Source organism: Myxocyprinus asiaticus, chromosome 30, assembly GCF_019703515.2.
Source record: "Myxocyprinus asiaticus isolate MX2 ecotype Aquarium Trade chromosome 30, UBuf_Myxa_2, whole genome shotgun sequence".
Classification (NCBI taxonomy): Eukaryota; Metazoa; Chordata; class Actinopteri; order Cypriniformes; family Catostomidae; genus Myxocyprinus; species Myxocyprinus asiaticus.
The window spans coordinates 13,571,447-13,591,904 of record NC_059373.1 but is presented as its reverse complement, the minus strand read 5'-3'; the positions used below and the strand labels follow the sequence as shown (position 1 = coordinate 13,591,904).

At 42.4% G+C, this 20,458-nt stretch overlaps 2 protein-coding genes across 5 annotated transcripts in view; both read left to right on the top strand.

Moving 5' to 3' along the window:
• The first annotated feature begins 2,743 nt into the window (after positions 1-2,743).
• On the top strand, positions 2,744-15,497 carry LOC127421583 (KAT8 regulatory NSL complex subunit 1). Its single transcript, XM_051664718.1, has 12 exons — positions 2,744-4,484; positions 5,849-5,990; positions 6,073-6,146; positions 7,138-7,300; positions 7,499-7,652; positions 8,362-8,556; positions 9,629-9,744; positions 9,842-9,963; positions 11,162-11,285; positions 11,449-11,552; positions 12,236-12,404; positions 13,847-15,497. Exons 1-12 carry the CDS (start codon positions 2,872-2,874, stop codon positions 14,156-14,158), a joined length of 3,288 nt encoding a protein of 1,095 aa, XP_051520678.1. The 5' UTR covers positions 2,744-2,871; the 3' UTR covers positions 14,159-15,497.
• Positions 15,498-15,790: 293 nt separating this feature from the next.
• Positions 15,791-20,458, top strand: part of aste1b (asteroid homolog 1b) — a 311,837-nt gene continuing 307,169 nt past the window's right edge. For 3 of the 4 annotated variants that reach the window (XR_007894025.1, XR_007894024.1, XM_051664724.1), the window contains exon 1: positions 15,814-20,334. Coding sequence is in view for 2 of the 4 variants with exons in the window: in XM_051664724.1 (XP_051520684.1) it covers positions 18,913-20,334 (1,422 nt within the window). In the remaining 2 variants the exon portion in view is untranslated. Of the gene's footprint in view, positions 20,335-20,458 lie in introns of all 4 variants that reach the window. The other variant, XM_051664725.1, reaches the window with a different exon arrangement.

Genomic DNA, 20,458 nt, shown 5'->3' with positions numbered 1-20,458 from the left:
ATTGGCACGAGGCGTGCACTGATATTGCTGCTTCCTTACTGGTGGCTCGCGGTAGCAGGCATGGGGCTTTTAGCCGGGTGCTGGCTTGAAACGGAGCGAGGGCGAGCTGGCTGTGATATGCTCCATTTGGGCATGAAGTCAGCAAACTTATTCACCGAGCCACCAAAGAGGCCAGCTGGAGACAATGAAGCATCCAACAGAGAGGCTTATTCCCTGTCAATGTCCGTGAGGGTCAGCCATATATGTAGATCCAGAATGACCAGGTTGCCCATGGACTTACCGATGGCCTGCGCCGTGACTTTCGTAGCATGCAGCGCTAAGTCTGTAGCGGTGCGGAGCTCATTGAAAATATCTGGATCGAAGCCTTGCTCGTCTATTTGCCTGAGGAGCTTGGCTTGAAATTCCTTGAGCACCGCCATTGCGTGGAGTGCTGCTCCAGCTTGTCCTGCCTCCGAGTAAGCTTTTCCAGCCAGTGCGGACATCTGTCGACACGGCTTGGAAGGATGTATGAGGCGTGATTTCCACGCCCTGTTACTCACTGGGCAGAGGTGTGCCACTACCGCCTCCTCCCACAGGGGGTAGTTGGGCATAGCCATTCTCTTCCCCGTGATCCACATTCGAGAGGATGGCGTCACTGCGCATGCGCACTGAAAAGGGCACGCACCAGGACTTAGTTTATGTATTTAGGGGAAGAATGGGGTAGATTTACAGGATGTGGCCGCTTGACAGTGACCAGACTGCAGGTACCACTCATCGAGGCGAGACTGCTCGGGTTCCTCTGGGGGAGAACACTCGCGGTTGAGCACTTCGATCGCCCTTGTAAGGACGCGAAGCATATCCCTGTCAGTGGCGCATGGGGGCGAGGGGTGGCAGCATCATCCACTGACCACTCGCCTGATGTGGCGAGAGAAATGACATTGTCATTATCATCCCCTACATCAGAACCGCCATACGAGATGAGGCCGCATGCTCTTTCAGAAGGCTGGAGCTCGACTCGCACATAGCATATCGGGAAACATGCCCTTCATGGAGATTGAGGGGCTCGCGGGGCATGTGCCGGCATGAGGTCCACCTCAAGTTCATCCTGCTCAACCTTGCAGCCCCGCCGTGCCTCCTCGTGTGAATCCTCGGGTATCATAGAAGAGGCAGGTGGGAGGGCACGAGAGGCTGAATTGTCCCTCCAGAATGAGGGCGATTCGTGAGTGAAGCGACTTGAGACTCATGTCCTCACATTGCGGACAGTCTGTCTCCATGAGAGCTGACTCTGCCTTGGCACGGCCCAGACAGTAAACGCAGCTCTCATGCTGATCTGACGGCAGGATGTGTCTCTCGCACCATGAACACTTACGGAACGACATCTTTAAAAAGATGCGAAAACTTTTAGATATATAAATAAATATATTTATATTTATATCACAAAACACTATATGCAATTGCTTTGTAAGGATATACAACACCTGCTGAAGTGTTGTGGGGAATCAGGATGCTGAGGCCCGTTCACCAGCGAAGTGTCAAGCGACGAGGCAGAGTGATGTTCAACAAGAGATGACCGCTTTCTTGAAGGAAGAAATTCTGAAGAAATGGTGTTTGTGCACCTGTTTTTATAGCAGACAACTTCGCGCCAAAATAGGTGGGGCTTAAACACCATAGTCAATATTAGAATATTAGTGTTATTGTAGAGAGGTTTCAACTAGGTCGTGTAAGAAGGCACTCCCCCATATGCGTTAATAAACACCATGTCAAGTGTACTGAGTCGTAAGGGAACTGTAGATTCAATAGTTTCTTAAAGGTGCGCTCAGTAATTTTTTTTTAAACGTCATCTTGGACAGACTGACATCTAGGGGCATGGATGTAGTAGCATCATTCAAGCACAATAGTTTTCAGTTGCCGATGCTATTGTTGAAATTCACTATTCAAATTTAGCCATGATTGATTTTATCCATGAGCGAAAATATCCAACAACAGGGTGGTTACTGAGATTAAGCAAGTAGTTTTCAGCTGGTCATGTGATTCTAACATGGCAGCCCCCATGAGGGGATCCCTGTCCAAGTAGAATAAAACACCTTTGGGTTACTGATCTGACTAGAATAGTCTTCATCTCATGTGAGTGCTCATGATTTTATATATGTTTCAAAACTACTACTGATTTCCTTGATAGTAATTGTTTCCTCATTAAAAATGTTTTACTGAGTGCACCTTTAAGGGGTTGAAAAAGACCACATCCATCTACTGACCATCTTAGTTTAATTCTTCAGTACACTTCCACCACATTGTTATATAACTCTAGAAATTGCAGATAACAACACAAATACATGTGAAATATTATAGCATTTTATTAAATAAAGTTTATTTAGCTTTGGACCTGCCTGTGTTTGTGTTAAAGCTCTGAAAATAAGATAATAAATCATATCAAATTCTTTCTAGCCTCACTGACAAGAATGTCGAAATGTAGCTGCCCTAGAACATTGCTTTGTCAGCCCAGCTACTCATTATACACAGACAGGCTTTGTTCTTTTTTGTGCTATATGCAGTCAATACATGGCACATTTAACAAAAGTAAAAAATTAAAAATAAAAAAGGGAAAAAAATAGTTAATTGTTTTTCATTTAATGTTTCATACTTTCACGCAATGAGGATGAAACATGCAATTGTGACAAATGAAGTGTGTGAACTAGGTTTTGAAACACCCCTAATTTTTTACTGAAGGTTGGGCCAGTGAATGACGCATGCTCAGTACGAATAGGGAGTGTTGGAGACAGCCAACGGTGCAGGGAAAGGCAAGACGGGTAGAACGAGAAACCCGTCAAAAATACGTTAACGGAGCTTCGTTGTGTGTCCTCGCTTCACTCCCGGCCATGCCAACGACACGCGATGTATTATTACTGCAATCGGAATAAAATGAGCGCCATTGCAGCCGGGCCCGGAGTGGAGAGTTGCGGGGCCGGGTGTCCGCATAGCGCCAGCCGCTGCTGCGGGGGAGGAGGCTGCAGTGAGCCCGTCAGTGGTGACGGAAGATCGGCCGCTGCGGCTACAGCCACCAGCGCTTCCTCTGCGCGGAGCCCCAGCGTAGCCGAGGCCCAGGCGTTCTGCGAATGGGACGATGCCACCAAAACCTCCATCGATGCGGATCCAGAACAGAAAATGAACAAGGTGGGATTTTTTGGGAACGGTACTGCTGATATCACACGGGAGGGAGAAGAATGTGCGGATTCGGGAAAATACGGACGCGGGCGGTTTTGTAGACAAAGCACGGGAGCGGGCGAGGATAACAGCATTAAAATAGACCACGAAGGGGTCGAGCGTCGGTGTTTTATGAGCGCTATGACGCGAAGGGACGGGCGCAGAGCGAGTGCGAGACTGCCGCTGCTGCGCACCGGGAGAACCCGACGAGGACAGACGGCACGCACTGAGACCGAGGGCGCGATGATGACAGCCGCTGCAAGGTGTGGTCACAGGACTCCCGAGCCTGTGGTCATCAAGCGCCGGGGATGCAGTTCTACGCGAGCCTCCAAGAGGGTGTGTTTCTCCGGGATCAGCTCGGTGACATACTGCGGCAGCTCCAATGGGGAAGCTCACGTGAAGGGCTTCGCGTGCAGCACAGAGACTTTCAAATCCGGACGTCAGGCGGACACCCCCGAAAACAGGCGGGTCCAATCCGAGAACACGAGCAGGGCTCAAAAAAATAATTTAGTTGGGGGTGGCAACGGCATGGAAAATACCGAGCTGCCCACATGCAGAACGACCAAGGGGCGCGTTCGACTGGACAGGGTGCGCTCATTTCTTGCCAGCTCTGCCAACCATAACAACGGGGTCAGCGGAAACGGCGCCCCTCATGTAGGTAGTAACAATATATCATCTTCGCAATCCTCCCCGTTGTCTCTCCAAGCCCCCGACCCTGAGCGTGACCAAGAACAGCCTCAGCCGCAAAATGCACGGATACGCGGACGCGTAAAAAAGCCCCTGTGCGCCCTTTCTCACACTGCAAGCACTCAGTCAGGGAGTGGGCCTCCTAATGAGACGGAACACTCTAAAGGAAGCCAAATTGAACAGAATAATAACCCAGCCAAGTGTGACAGTACAGGTGAAAGTCCTTCAGAGCTGGAGGGCCCCAGCACAGAGCAGATAGACGCAGTCAGGGGGGAAGCTGAACGGCGGCAGGTAGAGCTGGAGGGTCGTACGGATCACCTTTGGAGGCGCTTGCAGGCCTTTCAGGTGAAGCAAGTGGAGAGGCATGTTACACAGCAGCTTCGTGGCCTGTACAGGAGCCCAGGGTTGAGCTGCAGCAGGAGGTCCGGTGCCCTATCTCGAAACTCCGCAGAGCTGAGCAGGCTGGCTTGCAGCTGCAGTGAGATTCTCCGAACTGCAGAGAGTGCCCTGGACTCAGACCACACGGCCAGCAGCTCAGGAGGTGACAGTGACAGTGAGGATGATGAGGGATTGGTGAGAGGAGGTCGCCGCCTACGACCCCTCCCGACAAAGTCGATGTAAGCTTCACTGTTAGGCTTTTAACACAGCGCTTAACGTAAAACAGTGCTTCACACTTGATTTTGAAAGGGGCACTGCTTTTAACCCTGGGTTAGGAAGCCCATTAAACCTGGATCAGTGTCATATGTGTACAGTGTCAAAGTATGGATGGTGTGAAACATGGAACAAGAGTTCCAACCCAGCATTATGTTTGAAGGGATTATTCATTTTTGGGTGAACTTTCTCTCATCATTTAATCACCCTCATACCATCCCAGATAAGTATGACTTTCTTCTGTAGAATGCAAATGAAGATTTTTAGAAGAATATCTCTGCTCTGTAGGTCGAATCAGTGCAAGCTAATGGTGGCCAGAACTTTGAAGCTCCAAAGAGCACACAAAGGCAGCATAAAAGTAATCCATATGACTCCAGTGGTTTAATCCATGTCTTTTGAAGCAATATGATAGGTGTGGGTGAGAAACCGATCAATATTTTAGTCCTTTTCGTACTATAATTTCTCCTCCCTGACTAGTAGGTGGCGATATGCACATAGTTGCCAAAAACAAAAGAAGAACGTGAAAGTGGAGATTTATAGTAAAAAAGGACTTGAATATTGATCTATTTCTCACCCTCACTTCTGAAGACATGGATTAAACCACTGGAGTCATATGGATTACTTTTATACTGCCTTTTATGTCCTTTTTGAAGCTTCAATGTTCTGGCCACCATTCACTTGCATTGAATGGACCAACAGAGCGGAGAAATTCTTCTAAACATTTTCATTTGGTGAAATTGTTGGATGGCATGAGTGTTATTTAAATGATGCAAGAATTAAAATTTTTGGGTGAAATATCCCTATAACAATTTCAAGTGCTTAAAGCCCAGATGTTCAGCTCAGCCTGCCTGTATAAACATGCATGTACACCTACACATGTACAAAGGATACAACTGAGTCCTTGTATTTTGGTGTCGCCTATTGAATCACTGCTTCACTGTACAATGTACAATTCATCCCTGTACTGGAAGCTGATTCATGGCCACCACATTCAGAGAATACAAAGCCATTTCTCACTGGGCTGTCGGATGTAAACTGGGTCAGAACATGCTTCATTCACTACGATATCTATGAATTATAGTCTTGGGACCCCAATATTTTAACTCCTAATTAAACTAGCCTTTGACACTTTCACACCATCCCATTCTTACCTAACGTTAGTATATGGTTCCTGTTTGGTTATATTTTTTGGGGAACCAATTCATAACATTCTAGGAATATTTTTTTTAGGTTTTAACTTTTATAACCATAAACTAACATTCCCAGAATGTTCCAATAGGATCTCACTGTCATAGGCTCTGTTTCAAATCTATTCTCTTCCTCCTCCCAGTGTCACTGGCAAAGAATGGCAGTGGGCGGAGAGTAGGGCGTGGCTTGGAAGCAGATGGGTGTGGCTGCAGACTCAAGTATCAGAGCTGGAGTACCGGATCCGAGCACTGACTGAACTTTACACACACCTCAGACAGGGAAAGGTATACTACATTTCCATTTGTCTAGTTTAGAGAACTATTATTGTCATTTTTCATAAGTGATTCGAATTTATTTTATGTGCAGGTGCGGACTGCTTACTCCCTGCCTGACACACCCCTCAGAGCGTCAAATCCCTCCCCCACATCACACAACTGCAAGTCAGTAACAGATTTAACACACACACACACAGACTCCTATTTTTTCTTATTTGACATTTAATGTACTATTGCTAATTTTATTTATTGTTTATTTGGCAGGGACAATGCACAATACATGTATTGTACCGGATATAGCTAAAAGCTCATTTTCAGCAGGTTACAAGATAAAAAATAACAATCAGTTGTAGTAAATCAAAACTTTACACTTTATAATATAATACAACACCTTACAAAAAAACTAAACAACCCCCCCCCCCCCCCAAAAAAAAACAACCCAAAAAACAACAACAACCCAAAACAAAAAACAAAATAGTTTCCAATTAGGTGGCACATTTGCAACACTCCCAACACCATTTAAAAAACAAACACTTCATCAGTACATTCAATTTCCAACCAGACCAATGTTAACCACATTCAGTGTCTCTTAGCTCAATGACTGCAGACCTGAGTATCCTTCAGCCATGTTTTCAAACTGTATTTAAAATGTTTTAAACTACTGCACTCTCTTATACTCACTGGTAAAGATTTCCATGTCCCAGCTGCCTTAAATGAAAAACAGTTTTGCCCAAATTTTGTCAGCCGAAATTTAACATAACAGTACCCTCTAGCGGAAGCTCTTGTTAATCTTGAGCTGGCACTATATGTGGTTACAAACTGTGTAAGAGGTTGTGGTGCTAGATTGTAAATGATCTTATACAATAAGCCAACATTTGCCATAAACAGAAATTTTCAAATGTCAAAAGATTATACTTAACTATTTTGCAGTAATGATGAGAGTTAGATTTTTTTTTTTTTTTTTTATCCATTATTTTCAGTGCTTGCTTATACAGACTATGAAGTGATTGCATTGATGCACTATTTGTCTAAGACCATTTTGTAATACAGTATGAAAAATGTGACAGTATCATTGAGTGTCTGTACAGTTTTGCTGCATCTGTACTCATTTGATTTCTTATAAATCTAAACTGAGCAAGATTATGCTCACCTCTAGGTTATCTTCTGTTGGTGACCCCCAAAAAAAGTGGCAGACAGAAGACGCCCCCATGCCACAAACTGTGCCCAGTCCACCTTCTGCTGCACGGGTTCAACCGTTACTCCGGCAACGGCGTCACAGACTTATTCGCCTTGAGGATTGTTCTGCGCTGGGCTCAAAGGTGAATAGAATCTCGGAGTTGGCCTTGCTGTTACCCTTTCTATTATGTGAAGTTACTTAACTGCTGCTCACTTGTGCGTCAGTCTCTGTTATAGTGCACTGAAGAGGGGATGGAAAATAAGTGTTCGCTCTTGAACACTCAAGAGTACAGGCTGATCTTGAATCTATTTCTCCCACACTTTGTGTGTCCTTCTCTCAGGCGGTTTCCTTACAGTGCTGGTGTGAACCCCCAACTGTGTGTGTGTTATGTGGTGGTGCTCCTGCTTGTTCCACCTCAGACAAGGGGAAGGACCTCTGGACACATCAGGCCTGGCTTGATATGTCTGTTCACCCTGTTCTCTCTATGCCATCAGGTGAGCTCTTAATATTTATTCACCTGGCCGATGATAAAATGTGCAAAAAAAAATCCTATAGATTTGCAACCCAAGCCATATCTATGAACCAGAATATCACCCACCCAGAAAACCCCAAATAGGTATAGCTGCAGGCCTGAGACCTCCAAATTGAGGCGGAAACTCCAGAAGAGAGCGGGTTTACTCCAAAAGGGGGTTGCGCCAACTCTAAAAGGGGGCATCACTTCCACTCACGGTTAAGATTAGGGAAAGGGTTAGGTAAGGGGCTCCCTGTATCTTTAATGGCAGTTTGGAGCATCTGCCCCTTATTGGAGCAATGCCTGTAGCTATAGCCTTCTCGAAAACCATAGTAATTGTATAGCAACAAACTAAAAACACTTAACACCTCAGCAACCGCATAAAAACGCCCTGGCAACCACCCACATAGTGGCAGTGAGCTTTGCATGGGCGAGCACCTCAAATCTAGCTGAATTAATTGTTTCTTTTTCTGATGCACAGAATTTCAGTATTGTGAAAATATGTTTTAGGTTGGTGCTAGAAATTCATGTTGTATAACAATTACACAATTTACAGTATATATGTATTTAGCTTGTATTTCAACATTACAGTTTGTTAAATGTTTGCTAAATTTAGAAAAACTGTTTAAATGCTGCTCTTTAATTGCAGGCCTTGAAAGTAGCACTTCTCTAATAGGTTTCCCCCATTGCAGATTCACCCCTCACACTGCATTGTGGAATACGCCCGCTGGTCGGGCATCATTCTTATAATTCAATGCAGTGGATGAACAAGTCAACTTCTTTGTCTTGGCTTGGGAGGCGGGGCCAAGGAAGAGCTGGGAGAGTGAGGAGGAGATTAGTTTGTCCCCGCCCACCCAATACACTGCCTCCTTTATTTAATGCACCCGGTGGGTAAAATATTTGCTTAATTGTGGAAGGGATAATGTACAGTGAGCTGCTCATTGCTGCAAAATACTGTAAACAATTATCACCCTGATGGGGGTTTATTTTGCGATTTATGACTGGCTGACTATACATAATCCAACTTGTTATACGAATAGTTCTCCCAAAATGAAAATTCTCATATTTACTCACACTTATACCATCCCAGATGTGTATGACTTTCTTTCTTCAGCAGAACACAAATTAAGATTTTTTTGAAGACTTTCTCAGGACCATACAATGCAAGCGAATGGGTGCCAAAATTTTGAAGCTTCAAAATGTACACAAGTCAGCATAAAAGTAATCCATACGACTCCAGTGCTTAAATCAGTGTCTTTCGAAGCTATCTGATAGGTGTGGTTGAGAAACAGATCAATATTTAAGCCCATTTTTTACAATAAATTCTCCTCCCTGCTCAGTCAATCTCCACTTTCACATTCTCCTTATTCTGTTTTCGGCGATTCACATTCTTCATGCATACGCCCCCCTACTGGGCAAGGAGAAGACTTTCTAGCAAAACTTGACTTAAATATTGATCTGTTTCTCACCCACACCTTTTCATTTCACTTCTAAAGATATAGATTTAACAACTGGAGTCATATGGAATACTTTTATGCTCCCTTTATGTGATTTTTGGAGCATCAAAATTTTGGCACCCATTAACTTGTATTGCATTGAACAACAGAGCTGAGATATTCTTCTAAAATCTTAATTTGTGTTCTGCAGAAGAAAGAAAGTCATACACATCTGGGATGGCATGAGGGTGAGTAAATAATGAGAGAATTTTCATTTTTGGGTGAACTATCCCTTTAAGTCATAATTATTTTATTATGTGAGAAGAAAGAGACTAGAGATACAGTATGTAACTAATACAGCTATGTAGGAAATCTGGGACAACAGATATGCAGTTTAGTGCAATTGACCGCAATCAAATATTCCAGAGAGTCGTGTGGTAAACCAATGCATTGCTTCCTTATACCAGCGCACAATAAAAAGCTAATTGTATTTTCAGGAATTTAACAAACTGCTTTTTTGTAGGTGGTTCTGTTTGCAGAAGCCAGAGAGGTGTGATTAGCCCAATCTGTCTTCCTCAGCGAGCCACAGGTTTGCCCATCCTGCTGGCAACACCCCCAGCGACAGACATGCCCTCTCAGGTAAACAAAAAGAAAAAAGTGAGATTTACAAATATTGCAGTGACTCAATATTCTACATGTTGGCAGTATCTTATTGAATTGTGCTCTTGTTCCTCAGCCTTTGCGAAGGAGGAGAGCAGAAAGCTCATTTGACATTGACAATTTAGTGATGCCTTTGGGCCTGGCTGGACTAGGAGCGCGAGTACAGAGATTACAATACAAAGAGATTATCACCCCAAGGTAAAAAAAAAAAAAAAAATGCAAGAATGAGAGATTAAGAGATTAAATTATAAACTTTTTGCTTGACTTTTGTGGTCCTTTTGGTCAGGCATTGTGGAAAGTGGTTTTGGTTTCAAGTAATTTCCCATCAATTATTCAAGCACAGTGCCAAGTATCCACTGTTTCTAGTGTCCCATTTTGTGAGACCATAGAGCATGTACATTCCAAACTGGAGCCAGTCTGGCAATATATGTGTAGTGTCATTATGTCAAGAGGTAGCAAAAACAAATCCATGCTGCCTATATCGGTTGGTCTGTGTTGGACCAATATGGGTTTTTCAGTGAATATTTATATTACAGAATGTTTACTTAAAATGTACAAATTTTTAAATGAATAAAATGTGCATTTTTTGTTGACCAGACTGTTTGTAAATTTTGGATATATTTACCAGTATATATCAGTCACTCACTATTGTTAAAGCAATCGTTCACCCTAATTCTCATCATTTACTCGCCCTCATGCCATCCCAGATGTGTACGACTTTCTTCTGAAGGACACAAAGATTTTTTAAAGAATCTCAGCTCTGATAGTTCATACAATGCAAGTGAATGGTGACCAAAACTTTGAAGCTCCAAAAAGCACAAAGACAGCATAAAAGTAAGCCATAAGACTCCAGTGGTTTAATCCATGTCTTCTGAAGCGATCTAATGGGTTTTGGGTAAGAACAAACCAAAATATAACTCCTTTTTCTGTATAAATGTTGACATCATCAGTCTCCTTTGTGATCATGTTTTCAGGTTTGAATACACTTCCTAGTGTCATCTTGCGCTCTGCGTATGTGTCAAGCACTAGTGTAATCGAGCTTTAAATCATGATCACCAAGGAGACTGATGATGTCAACATTTATGGTGAAAAAGGAGTTTGTTCTCATCCACAAGTAGCATATCACTTCAGAAGACTTGGATGATTTAACCACTGGAGTCTAATGGATTACTTTTATGCTGCCTTTATGTGCTGGACCTAATGTATGAACCTAAAGAGCTGAAATATTCTTCTAAAAATCTTCATTTGTGAAGTGCAGAAGAAAGTAATTCACATCTGGGATGGCATGAGGGCAAGTAAAAAACAAGAGATTTTTATTTTTGGGTGATCTATTTCTTATAGGTAGTGAATGTTATTTCTAATAAAAATGTGTAACTGTTCTGTGTCTTGCGTTTAGCTGGAGAGAGCTGGACTCTCTCTCAGGGGTCTCCGAAAACCAGGAGGGGCCACATGCCCAGTTGTTAAATTACATTAACAAACACCACCAGCCCAATGAGGAAGGACTGGAAAATGAAGAGGAGGTGTGAATGCTTTTAATAAGTGTTTTTACATGTGTAGCATCTTGACATGCTTTCTCACAACAAAACTTTTTGACATCTGACATTTTTACTATTACCTCATTGACGATTCAAAATATCTTGTTGAGTCTGTGTATCTGAACTTGTATATATTTTTGGTTAATAGGTGGAAGATCTCTCTGATGCCGTGTTTCTGAGTCGCCATGCTTTGTGTGAGAGTAGAGAGAGAAGTCGATGGGGGAGTTGGGCTCGTAGACGTCGCCGGGGCAGGTGAGAGTAATTAATGTGTGCTACAGAGAGAGTGTATATGTGATGAAGTATGTTCAAACAGGTGACCAACTAAGCAGTTCTAATTATTAGACTAGAAACACAGTCGTTTTTCAACAGTGATCTTGTTAATTAATAAATAAATGAAAGATACACTCGTTGACCACTTTATTGTATACACCTGTACACTTGTTTATCGATGCAATACAAGCCGTTTCCATCTGTTGAACTGCCACTCATTGCATGTTTTTTGTTTTTGGCACCATTCTGAGTAAACTGAGACTGTTGTGCGTGAAAATCCCAGGAGATCAGCAGTTACAGAAATACTCAAATAGCCCGTCTGGCACCAACAATCATGTCACGGTCCAAATCACTGAGATCACATTTTTTCCCCATTCTGATGGTTGATTTGAACAGTAACTAAAGCTCCTGACCCATATCTGCATGATTTTATGCATTGCACTGCTGCCACACGATTGTCTGATTAGATAATCGCATGAATATGTAGGTGTGGGTGTTCCTAATTTAAGTGGTCACTGAGTGTATATATCTGGACCATTAAAAAGGCAAAGGCATAAGGCTCATGAAGGCAATGAAGGTTACCTCAATTCAAGTTAAGACCACATCTCATTTATGACCTTTATACAGACCACTCCTGAAAATCCCTGTATTTATGTCTCTCTCAGATCTTCTTCCTCCTTTCATGGGGATGGGAAGTGCTCCAGGGGGTTGGAACAGACACCCGACTCTCCAGATTCCAGGCAGATTTATTGTGCAGAAGGAGACGTATCGCCATCCAGCCCTTTCTGTACTGCAGCAGAAGATCCCTTCAGCCAGGCTGAGGAAGAACAGCAGGTGTGTTTGTGTGTGTGTGTGTGTTTGAGGGAGAGCACTTAATGTTCTGCTCAACTTCATTATTTCTGTAACCATGGCAATTATTTTAAACATGCTGTAGTAAAAAAATAACTATTTTTCTAGTTCTGAGAGGTGCCATTTAAAAGGAATCATCCACCTGAAAGATCTGTCATTATTTACTCAACCTCATGTTGTTGCAAACCTCTATGACTTTCTTCTGTGGAACACAAAATGAGATGTTAAGCAAAATGTTAGCCTTAGTCACCATTCACTTTCATTGAATGAAAAAGGAGATGCCCTGAAAGTGAATGGTGACTAAGGTTAACATTTTGCTTAACATTTCCTTTTGTGTACATAGAAAGCCGGCATTTAAACTGCGAACAATGTCATTTTAAATTATTTCATTTTGGATGATGTCACGGTGTTTAACGTACTGTTCCAGCCACAACTCCTCAGCTGGCACACACGATTGTAAATAAAAAAAAAACATCACATCCCAACCACACCCATGATTAGTTTTAACCAATCATCAAAGCTCTCCTAGATCAAGAATTTCAGAGATGTACGCGAACAGGAGAAATCTCACAAAGCGAACACATTGGCAGAACATAAACGTCACTGCATTTTGTCATCATTTGTAGGCGAACTAAGCGAAGCCTGTTTGGCCAGTAAGTATAAATTAGCCTGAAGAAAGTAAATCACACATGTTTAGAACAAGATTGAATTGTCATTTTTGGGTGAGCTACCCCTTTAATTCCGAATATCCATACTTCACTGCTATTACAAAATATACAAAATAGTATGCCAAAAAAGCACACCAATGGTGTAGTATGTTCAAATCCTCAGTATTCATAAAACAGTAAGGAAGAAATACCCGGATGACCTGGTATTTCCAGCGAGATTTTGAAGTGTGGGTGAACTGGACACTTTGATCCCATAATCCCTTTGAAGCTAAGGACGTCAAGTTCTAAATGCTGAATTTAAAAGAACACTGGTGAACCACAAGTCGGGCAGCTCTTTTCAAATGTACGTGATATATATACCAAGAAGGTTCTTCCTTGTGCTTAAATGGTGCTTGTTTAACAAAACCAAAGTAGATTATTTCCATGGATGTTGTTCATACGTCATTTATTCGGGTTACAGGTCAATACCCGCTTTCCCGGATAAAGTATGTCCGAAATCTATTCATACTACTCACATGCATACCTAAAGAATGCACTGTTTTACCGGCCGAGAAGTGCGTTCTTCATCGGATACGGTACATACTCTAACAGTTCGCAATTTCGGAGTCTGCTTGTACTTGTTCATGAATCTTTTCCTGACAGATATACATGTTTAAAATTCTAAGAGAATATGAATGCATATAAGAATCAATTAACCCAATGTTTTGGAAAATAATTCAATAAGCTTTAATAAATCATCGTCCTCTTCTACGTTTGCAGGCTGTGCTGCCATGGGAACGCCGGTCGTTCCCCTTGCAGGAATCTGAACTTCGGTGGCTGCAGGAGGAGGAAGAGACGGAGCCTGATGAGGACCCGTGCGCAGCCAGTGGCCGAAGCCAAAGTACGGACTCTGGCATCTCTGTGGGCAGCCTGGAGCTCTCCCCGAGGACCCCTCAGCCTTGTCAGCAGCACTCAGGCAGCGAGCGACCCACCCCACACACACTGTCCTGCAAACCAGCCACCCCGACAACAAACTCTACAGCTCAGGATTCTTCCACTCTTCCTCTTTCGTTGAACTCGCTCTCTCATTGATCATAGCGCATCCGTCCTCCACCTGTCTTTGCGTCCTCTCCACCCAGCAGTTTAGTTTCGAGGCCCAGTAGAGTCCTGTAAGAACCAGCCTCATTTACTCACCCTCATGCTGTTCCACACCCGTATGACTGTCTTTCTTCCATGGAACACACAGGAATATTTTAGGTAAAATGTTAGCCTCGGTCACCATTTACTTTCATTAAATGGAAAAAAGATGCAATGAAATTGATGCCTAGCATCTCCATTTGTATTCCACAAAATAAAGAATCATTTGGTTTTGGAACAACATGAGGGTAAATGTAAGTAATTTAAGGGTAAACTGTCCCTTTTAAGGTTTTTTTTTTTTTCTGCTAATATCAAATCAACAAGACCACACACCCTAATATCATTGACCCTGTTATCATGATTCCTCACACTAATCTAACCACAAGCCCTTCTGTGTCCTTACACCCTGAATCCCACTGGAGGCTTACATAAAAACACAAAGCCTATTATTTATAATCTTTACCCAAACCCTCATCCATTCAACCTAAACTGGTTTGCTGGTCTCTTAGGCTGACCTGCTGGTCCATTTTGGACACTTTTCAGCTGGTCAGGCTGGGAAACCTGCTAAGACCAACAAACCAGCTTAGGATGGTTTAAGCTGTTTTCTCCAGCAGGGTTGTCCACTACTTATGTCTGTTTTGTTGTGTTCTTTTTTTTTTTTTTTTTTTTTGGACCTGTCTAAAGTGTGTTTTTCTTCAGCTGTGTCAATCTCTCTGTCATTTTGTGTTTTTGTTGAATTCGAGATCTACTTGCTTTGCAATCGACAATGTGAGCTCAAACCCAAACAGATCTTCAGATGTAAGCTCTTGGTTGATGATCTCCATATACAGGCACCACATATTACCCTTTGTGTGATCGCATTTACTGGGATGACTTAGTTACCTTATTCATATGTTGTATTGTATGTATTTCATGGAGATGTGTGCATACTGCCAGTCACCAATCTGAATACGCAAATCATAGCATTTAAAATCTCTTACTTGCTATGTGGATTCTGCAGTGGCTGCCTGTGTGTTTCCACAAAAAGTATGCTTTGATTTCCACATGACCTGTAAAAGAAAGTGTGATTGCTCTTGTGTTTATGCATATCTGGCAGAGAGTGTATGCGTGTGTGTGTGTGTGTGTGTGATTTAGACAGGCCCACTGTACTGCTGCATTAGAAGGTAGTGTTGGTGAATAAAAAGTCATTGTTTTGTTGGAAAACACAAGAAAAACGTTAATGGAAGTTTTTGTATTTAAACGCACATGATGCTCTCAATGCAAAGACATAATAAAAGGAATGAACACAAATGGACTATTCTGCTTGTGTATTTAGTGCATTTACTATGTTAAACCCCTTAAAATTAAATGCATTCCTTCCAAATGTGACTTAAACTTAGACAGTTTTAGTTAAACGTTGTCGTGTATTCATTGCAGAAATTTCAACGTTACACAGTAAGGTGTGTTCAGAACGCGTTCTTGCACCAAAAAATGCTATCGCAACGCAAACCGAACGCAGATATCCTCCTTCCGTTGGTGGATATTTCCCAGGAGCTCATTTCAATAGGTGGCGCTAATGCTCTAAGAACAGCTTGTCACTCCCACTTAGTAAAACGCAAGGCGGACAAAATCCAGGAAGTGAATACAAAGCTTGACACATGACAGGACGCTGGTGAGTTAAGACTGCACAATTATTTCGGACTGTTTAATTTAAAATGAAATACTTTAAAACAGTATTGATGTGCTACTTAGACAAAGCAATGGTGCGCAATTTATAAAATTGACTGCATCGTTATAATGGCTTATTTCAAAATCTTGCAGGCTCGTGTGGTCAAATGATGATGCAATACGTAGTTAAATATTTGCACATCTGCAAACATCTCAACTGCACAAACAATCTATTTTGCACATTACTACTTTCGAACGGACAGCAAGCATATTATTTGACAAAATCAAGGCGTGTAAAACCTGTTAATTTTGTAAAACCTTTCACTAAAATAAAACTTAAAACTAGAATTGCACATTCTGATGTGTGCATGCTTTATTGATATTGAATATATTGATATAACTGAGATCCACTTTATTTGAAAGGAATCTTCTGGGTTCAATACTAGTTAAGCTCAAACAACAACAACAACAACAACATAATGGTAATCAAAACAAACATTAATTTAGACTTTTCGATGTTACAATACAAGGGTTGGAGGGTTTAAAGGCAGAAATGTGAAGCTTGCAATTTTATAAAAGCACTTACATTAGTTCTTGTGTTAAATCTTGTGCATTATTTGAGCTGTAAAGTTGATTAAATCGTCATTATTGTGGAATGTATTACAGCGTTATGTCGTCACGTCGTCATGGCAACAAAGTTGTGAAATTGTATATTACATTACAAAGAAAGGGTTAGTAAGTGATTTTATCACTCAAAAATCATGTTAACACATGTTGTTTACATCTTGTGGCTATACTTTTGAAACGGTGAGTATTTAAACGTTGATGTATTGGCCCCCATTCACTTCTACTGTAGAAGTGCTTCACTGGAACCCACATTTTTGGTTTTTATAAAGAAAAGGAGGGACAAGTCGAAATTATTTTTTGTGGTAATCAACATTATGCCACTAATGCTGTAGATTGAGATTATCTAGTATTGAACCTGGAATATTCCTTTAAGAACAGAAAAGCTACTAGGATTCATTAACAGTGGTTTCCCTTTTTTATGACTCTTAATCTCATTTTTTATATTTTTATTGGTAAATTATTACATAAGAGAATGTGGACACAAAATCTACAAAATAATAGCTGTTAACCCATTTTCTAATGTCTTTTTCATTAAATTTTTATGATAGCTATCCTCAAAGTGCTATATACCACCTTCAGATCTTAAACCCATCATTCTGTGTTATGCTATCAACAAATGACAAACTGAATGGTACCAGTGCATCACAAACAAACTACATGAAATCAAACCTGTAGTTGGAAAAAAAAAAAAAAAAAATATATATATATATATATATATATTTCACTTCACTAAATGTTGGGAACAGATTATTTGCACCCTCTGCCGAAGTGGACACTCTAGGCTAACACATACACTTATGATCCAAAACAATATGACCACCTGCCTAATATTATGTTGATCCTTTGCGTGCCGCCAAAACAGCATCGACTCGCCAAGGTATGGACTTCACAAGACCACTGAAGGTGTCCTGTGGTATCTGGTACCAAGACATTAGCAGCAGATCCTTCAAGTCCTGTAAGTTGCGAGGTGGAGCCGGTGTGTATCAGACTTGTTGGTCCAGCACATCCCACAGATGCTCAATCGGATTGTGATCTAAAGGAATTGGGAGGCCAGGGCAACACCTTTAACTCCTCATCATGTTCCTCAAACCATTCCCGAACAATGTGTGCAGTGTGGCGGGACACATTATCCTGCTGAATGAGGCCACAGCCATTAGGGAATACCATTGCCATGAAGGGGAATACCAGGTCTGCGGCGATGTTTAGGTAGGTGGCACATGTCAAACTGACGTCCACATGAATGGCCGGACCCAGGGTTTCCCAGCAGAACATTGCCCAGAACATCACACTCCTCCACTGGCTTGTCATCTTCCCACAGTGCATCCTGGTGCCATCACTTCCCCTAGTAAACAGCACACACGTACACGGCCGTCCATGTGATGTAAATGAAAACAGGACTCATCGGACCAGGCGACCTACTTCCACTGCTCCAAGGTCCAGTTCTGACGCTCGCATGCCCATTGTAGGCGCTTTTGACGGTGGACAGGGGTCATCATGGGCACTCTGACCGGTCTGAGCCACAGTAGACCTTCTGTTGCTTTGGACCAGACAGGATAGCCTTCGTTGCCCTCGCGCATTGATGAGCCTTGGGTGCCCAACAGCCTGTAGCTGGTTTGTGGTTTGTTACTCATCGGACCACTGTCGGTAGGTACTCACCACTGCTGACCGGGAGCACCCCACAAGCCTTGCCGTTTCAGAGATGCTCTGACCCAGTCGTCTGACCATAACAATTTGGCCTTGTCAAAGTCGCTCAAGTCTTTACTCCTGCCCATTTCTCCTGCATTCAACATATTGACTATGAGAACCGATTGTTCGCTTACCATCTAATCTACCCAGACCTTGACGTGCCCTTGTTAAGAGATGATCAACGTTATTCTCTTCACCTGTGAGTGGTCATAATGTTTTGGCTCATCAGTGTAAGTATGTAATATAAGGAGAAGATCCACCATTATGTGCCTCATGCCAGAATCCATTGTCTTTGAAGCATGTTTTATTGGATTGTGCCGGGTTTAACTCCTTGAGGAAATTGTTTTATTCAGCTGACATTTTTGAAAAGATTTTTTGGCCTGAATCAGTTTTCGAGTTTTTAGCGAAAATAGATTTGAAAAACCTTATGTAGGTCTTTAATCACTATATACATTTTTTTTTTTTTGTATTTTAACATTTTTCACCATACAAATAGCATTAGAAGCTGGCATGGCATTAAACCACAAACAAACAAACAAAATATTTTTATAATACAACTTGAAAATGAGAAAGTGTGACAAATGTAGGCTTAAGGACATATTACAATATTAGTGACTGAAGTAGGCAATGTAGAATCAAGTGATTACTGAGTAGTCATACATGGGGTAATACATAATTATCACTGCCCTATTTAGTTGGTTACATTTCAGGCTTGTAGCTGCAGTTTGTTTTAAAATGTGTAGAGACTAATGCAATTTTGTTTTACTTGCAAGCATTTCTGTTGCATCATGGGGGTTCATGGCCTTACAAGTTATGTTGAAGGAAATCGCCAGTTCTTCACAGACATGAGATTTAGAGACTGCCGCCTTGTGATTGATGGGTGTAGCTTGTATTTTCAATTGTATTTTAACTCTGGATTGGATCAAGCAAGGGGTGGAGATTATGACATATTTGCAGTGTTGGTGCAACAGTTTTTTGCAGCACTTTCAGAATGTAAGGTGCAGCCATTCGTTGTGTTAGATGGTGGGATGGACCAGACGGACAAAAAGTTCAAAACGCTGCTTGAACGAACCCAAAGCAAGATTAGAGCGGCTCACGCTCTTTCCAGAGGATCTCACGGTTCTGTACTTCCTCTGCTTACACACGAAGTCTTCATACAGGTCCTCTCTGAGCTTGGTGTGCCCTTGGTGCAGTGTATTTCCGAAGCTGATTTTGAGATAGCTTCTCTTGCCAAACAGTGGGGATGTCCGGTTTTGACCAATGACAGTGACTTCTACATCTTTGACTTGCGTGGTGGCTACTTACCATTTTCATTCTTCCAGTGGAATAATGTCAGTGGTAGGGCCACAGAACGATACATTCCTGCCCGGCAGTTCATCGTGAACCGATTCTGCTCGCACTTCAACCATATGAACAAACAACTTCTGCCTCTGTTTGCTGTCGTGACTGGCAACGACTACACACCTGATAAAATAACCGATACGTTTTTCCGTCGCGTGGAGCTTGAAAGAGTACCAGTGCGTCGTAAGTCTGGATTTAATAGAATCGAGGGCTTTCTGCTCTGGCTGTCTCAGTTTACTAGTCCTGTAGATGCTTTGGAGGAAGTACTGGAGATTTTGGGTGGACAGCACAAAGGAAACCTTCGTATGCAGCTCTCGGCAGGAATACAGGACTACCAGCTCCCTCGTACTAGCATTCTGGCTCAATATTTCTCAAGTGCCCAACCTGCACTACCAAATACCCAAGGCCTCCCTGCAGCACTGATTTCTCAACCAGAGTGGCTTTTAAAAGCATTCGCATCAGGTAACCTGCCCTCCTTGGTCTTGGATGTGCTTGTCCACCAGAAAGTTCTGCTGATCGTCCAAGTGGAGAATAGTCACCAGCTCAGCAGTCATATAACCTCACTGAGTATCCGAAAGACCATCTACAGCCTGTTGCTGTTGGAAAAGACAAGACAGGATAGTCAAAGGCAACAAAATGTCACCCAGAGAGGTAGAGGAAGGGGAAGAGGAGATCTAAATAGGCAATCTCAGGGTATGGGAGGACAACAGTGTGACACCCCATGTGTTGTTGATGAGTACGACAGACAAGACCTCAATCTCAAGAAGAACACAGTGGAGGCTCACCTACCCAACTCTGTGCCACAGCTAAATCTTACTACAATTGACAAGGTGAGCTTTGGTAAGATTTTTCCAATGCCTCAGCCAAACTTTTGCCCCATGTAAATTATATAAACTTGGTGGCTGGCACTCAAATTTTTGTCAAGGGAAAAGTCTGCATTTGTATGTTCCTCCA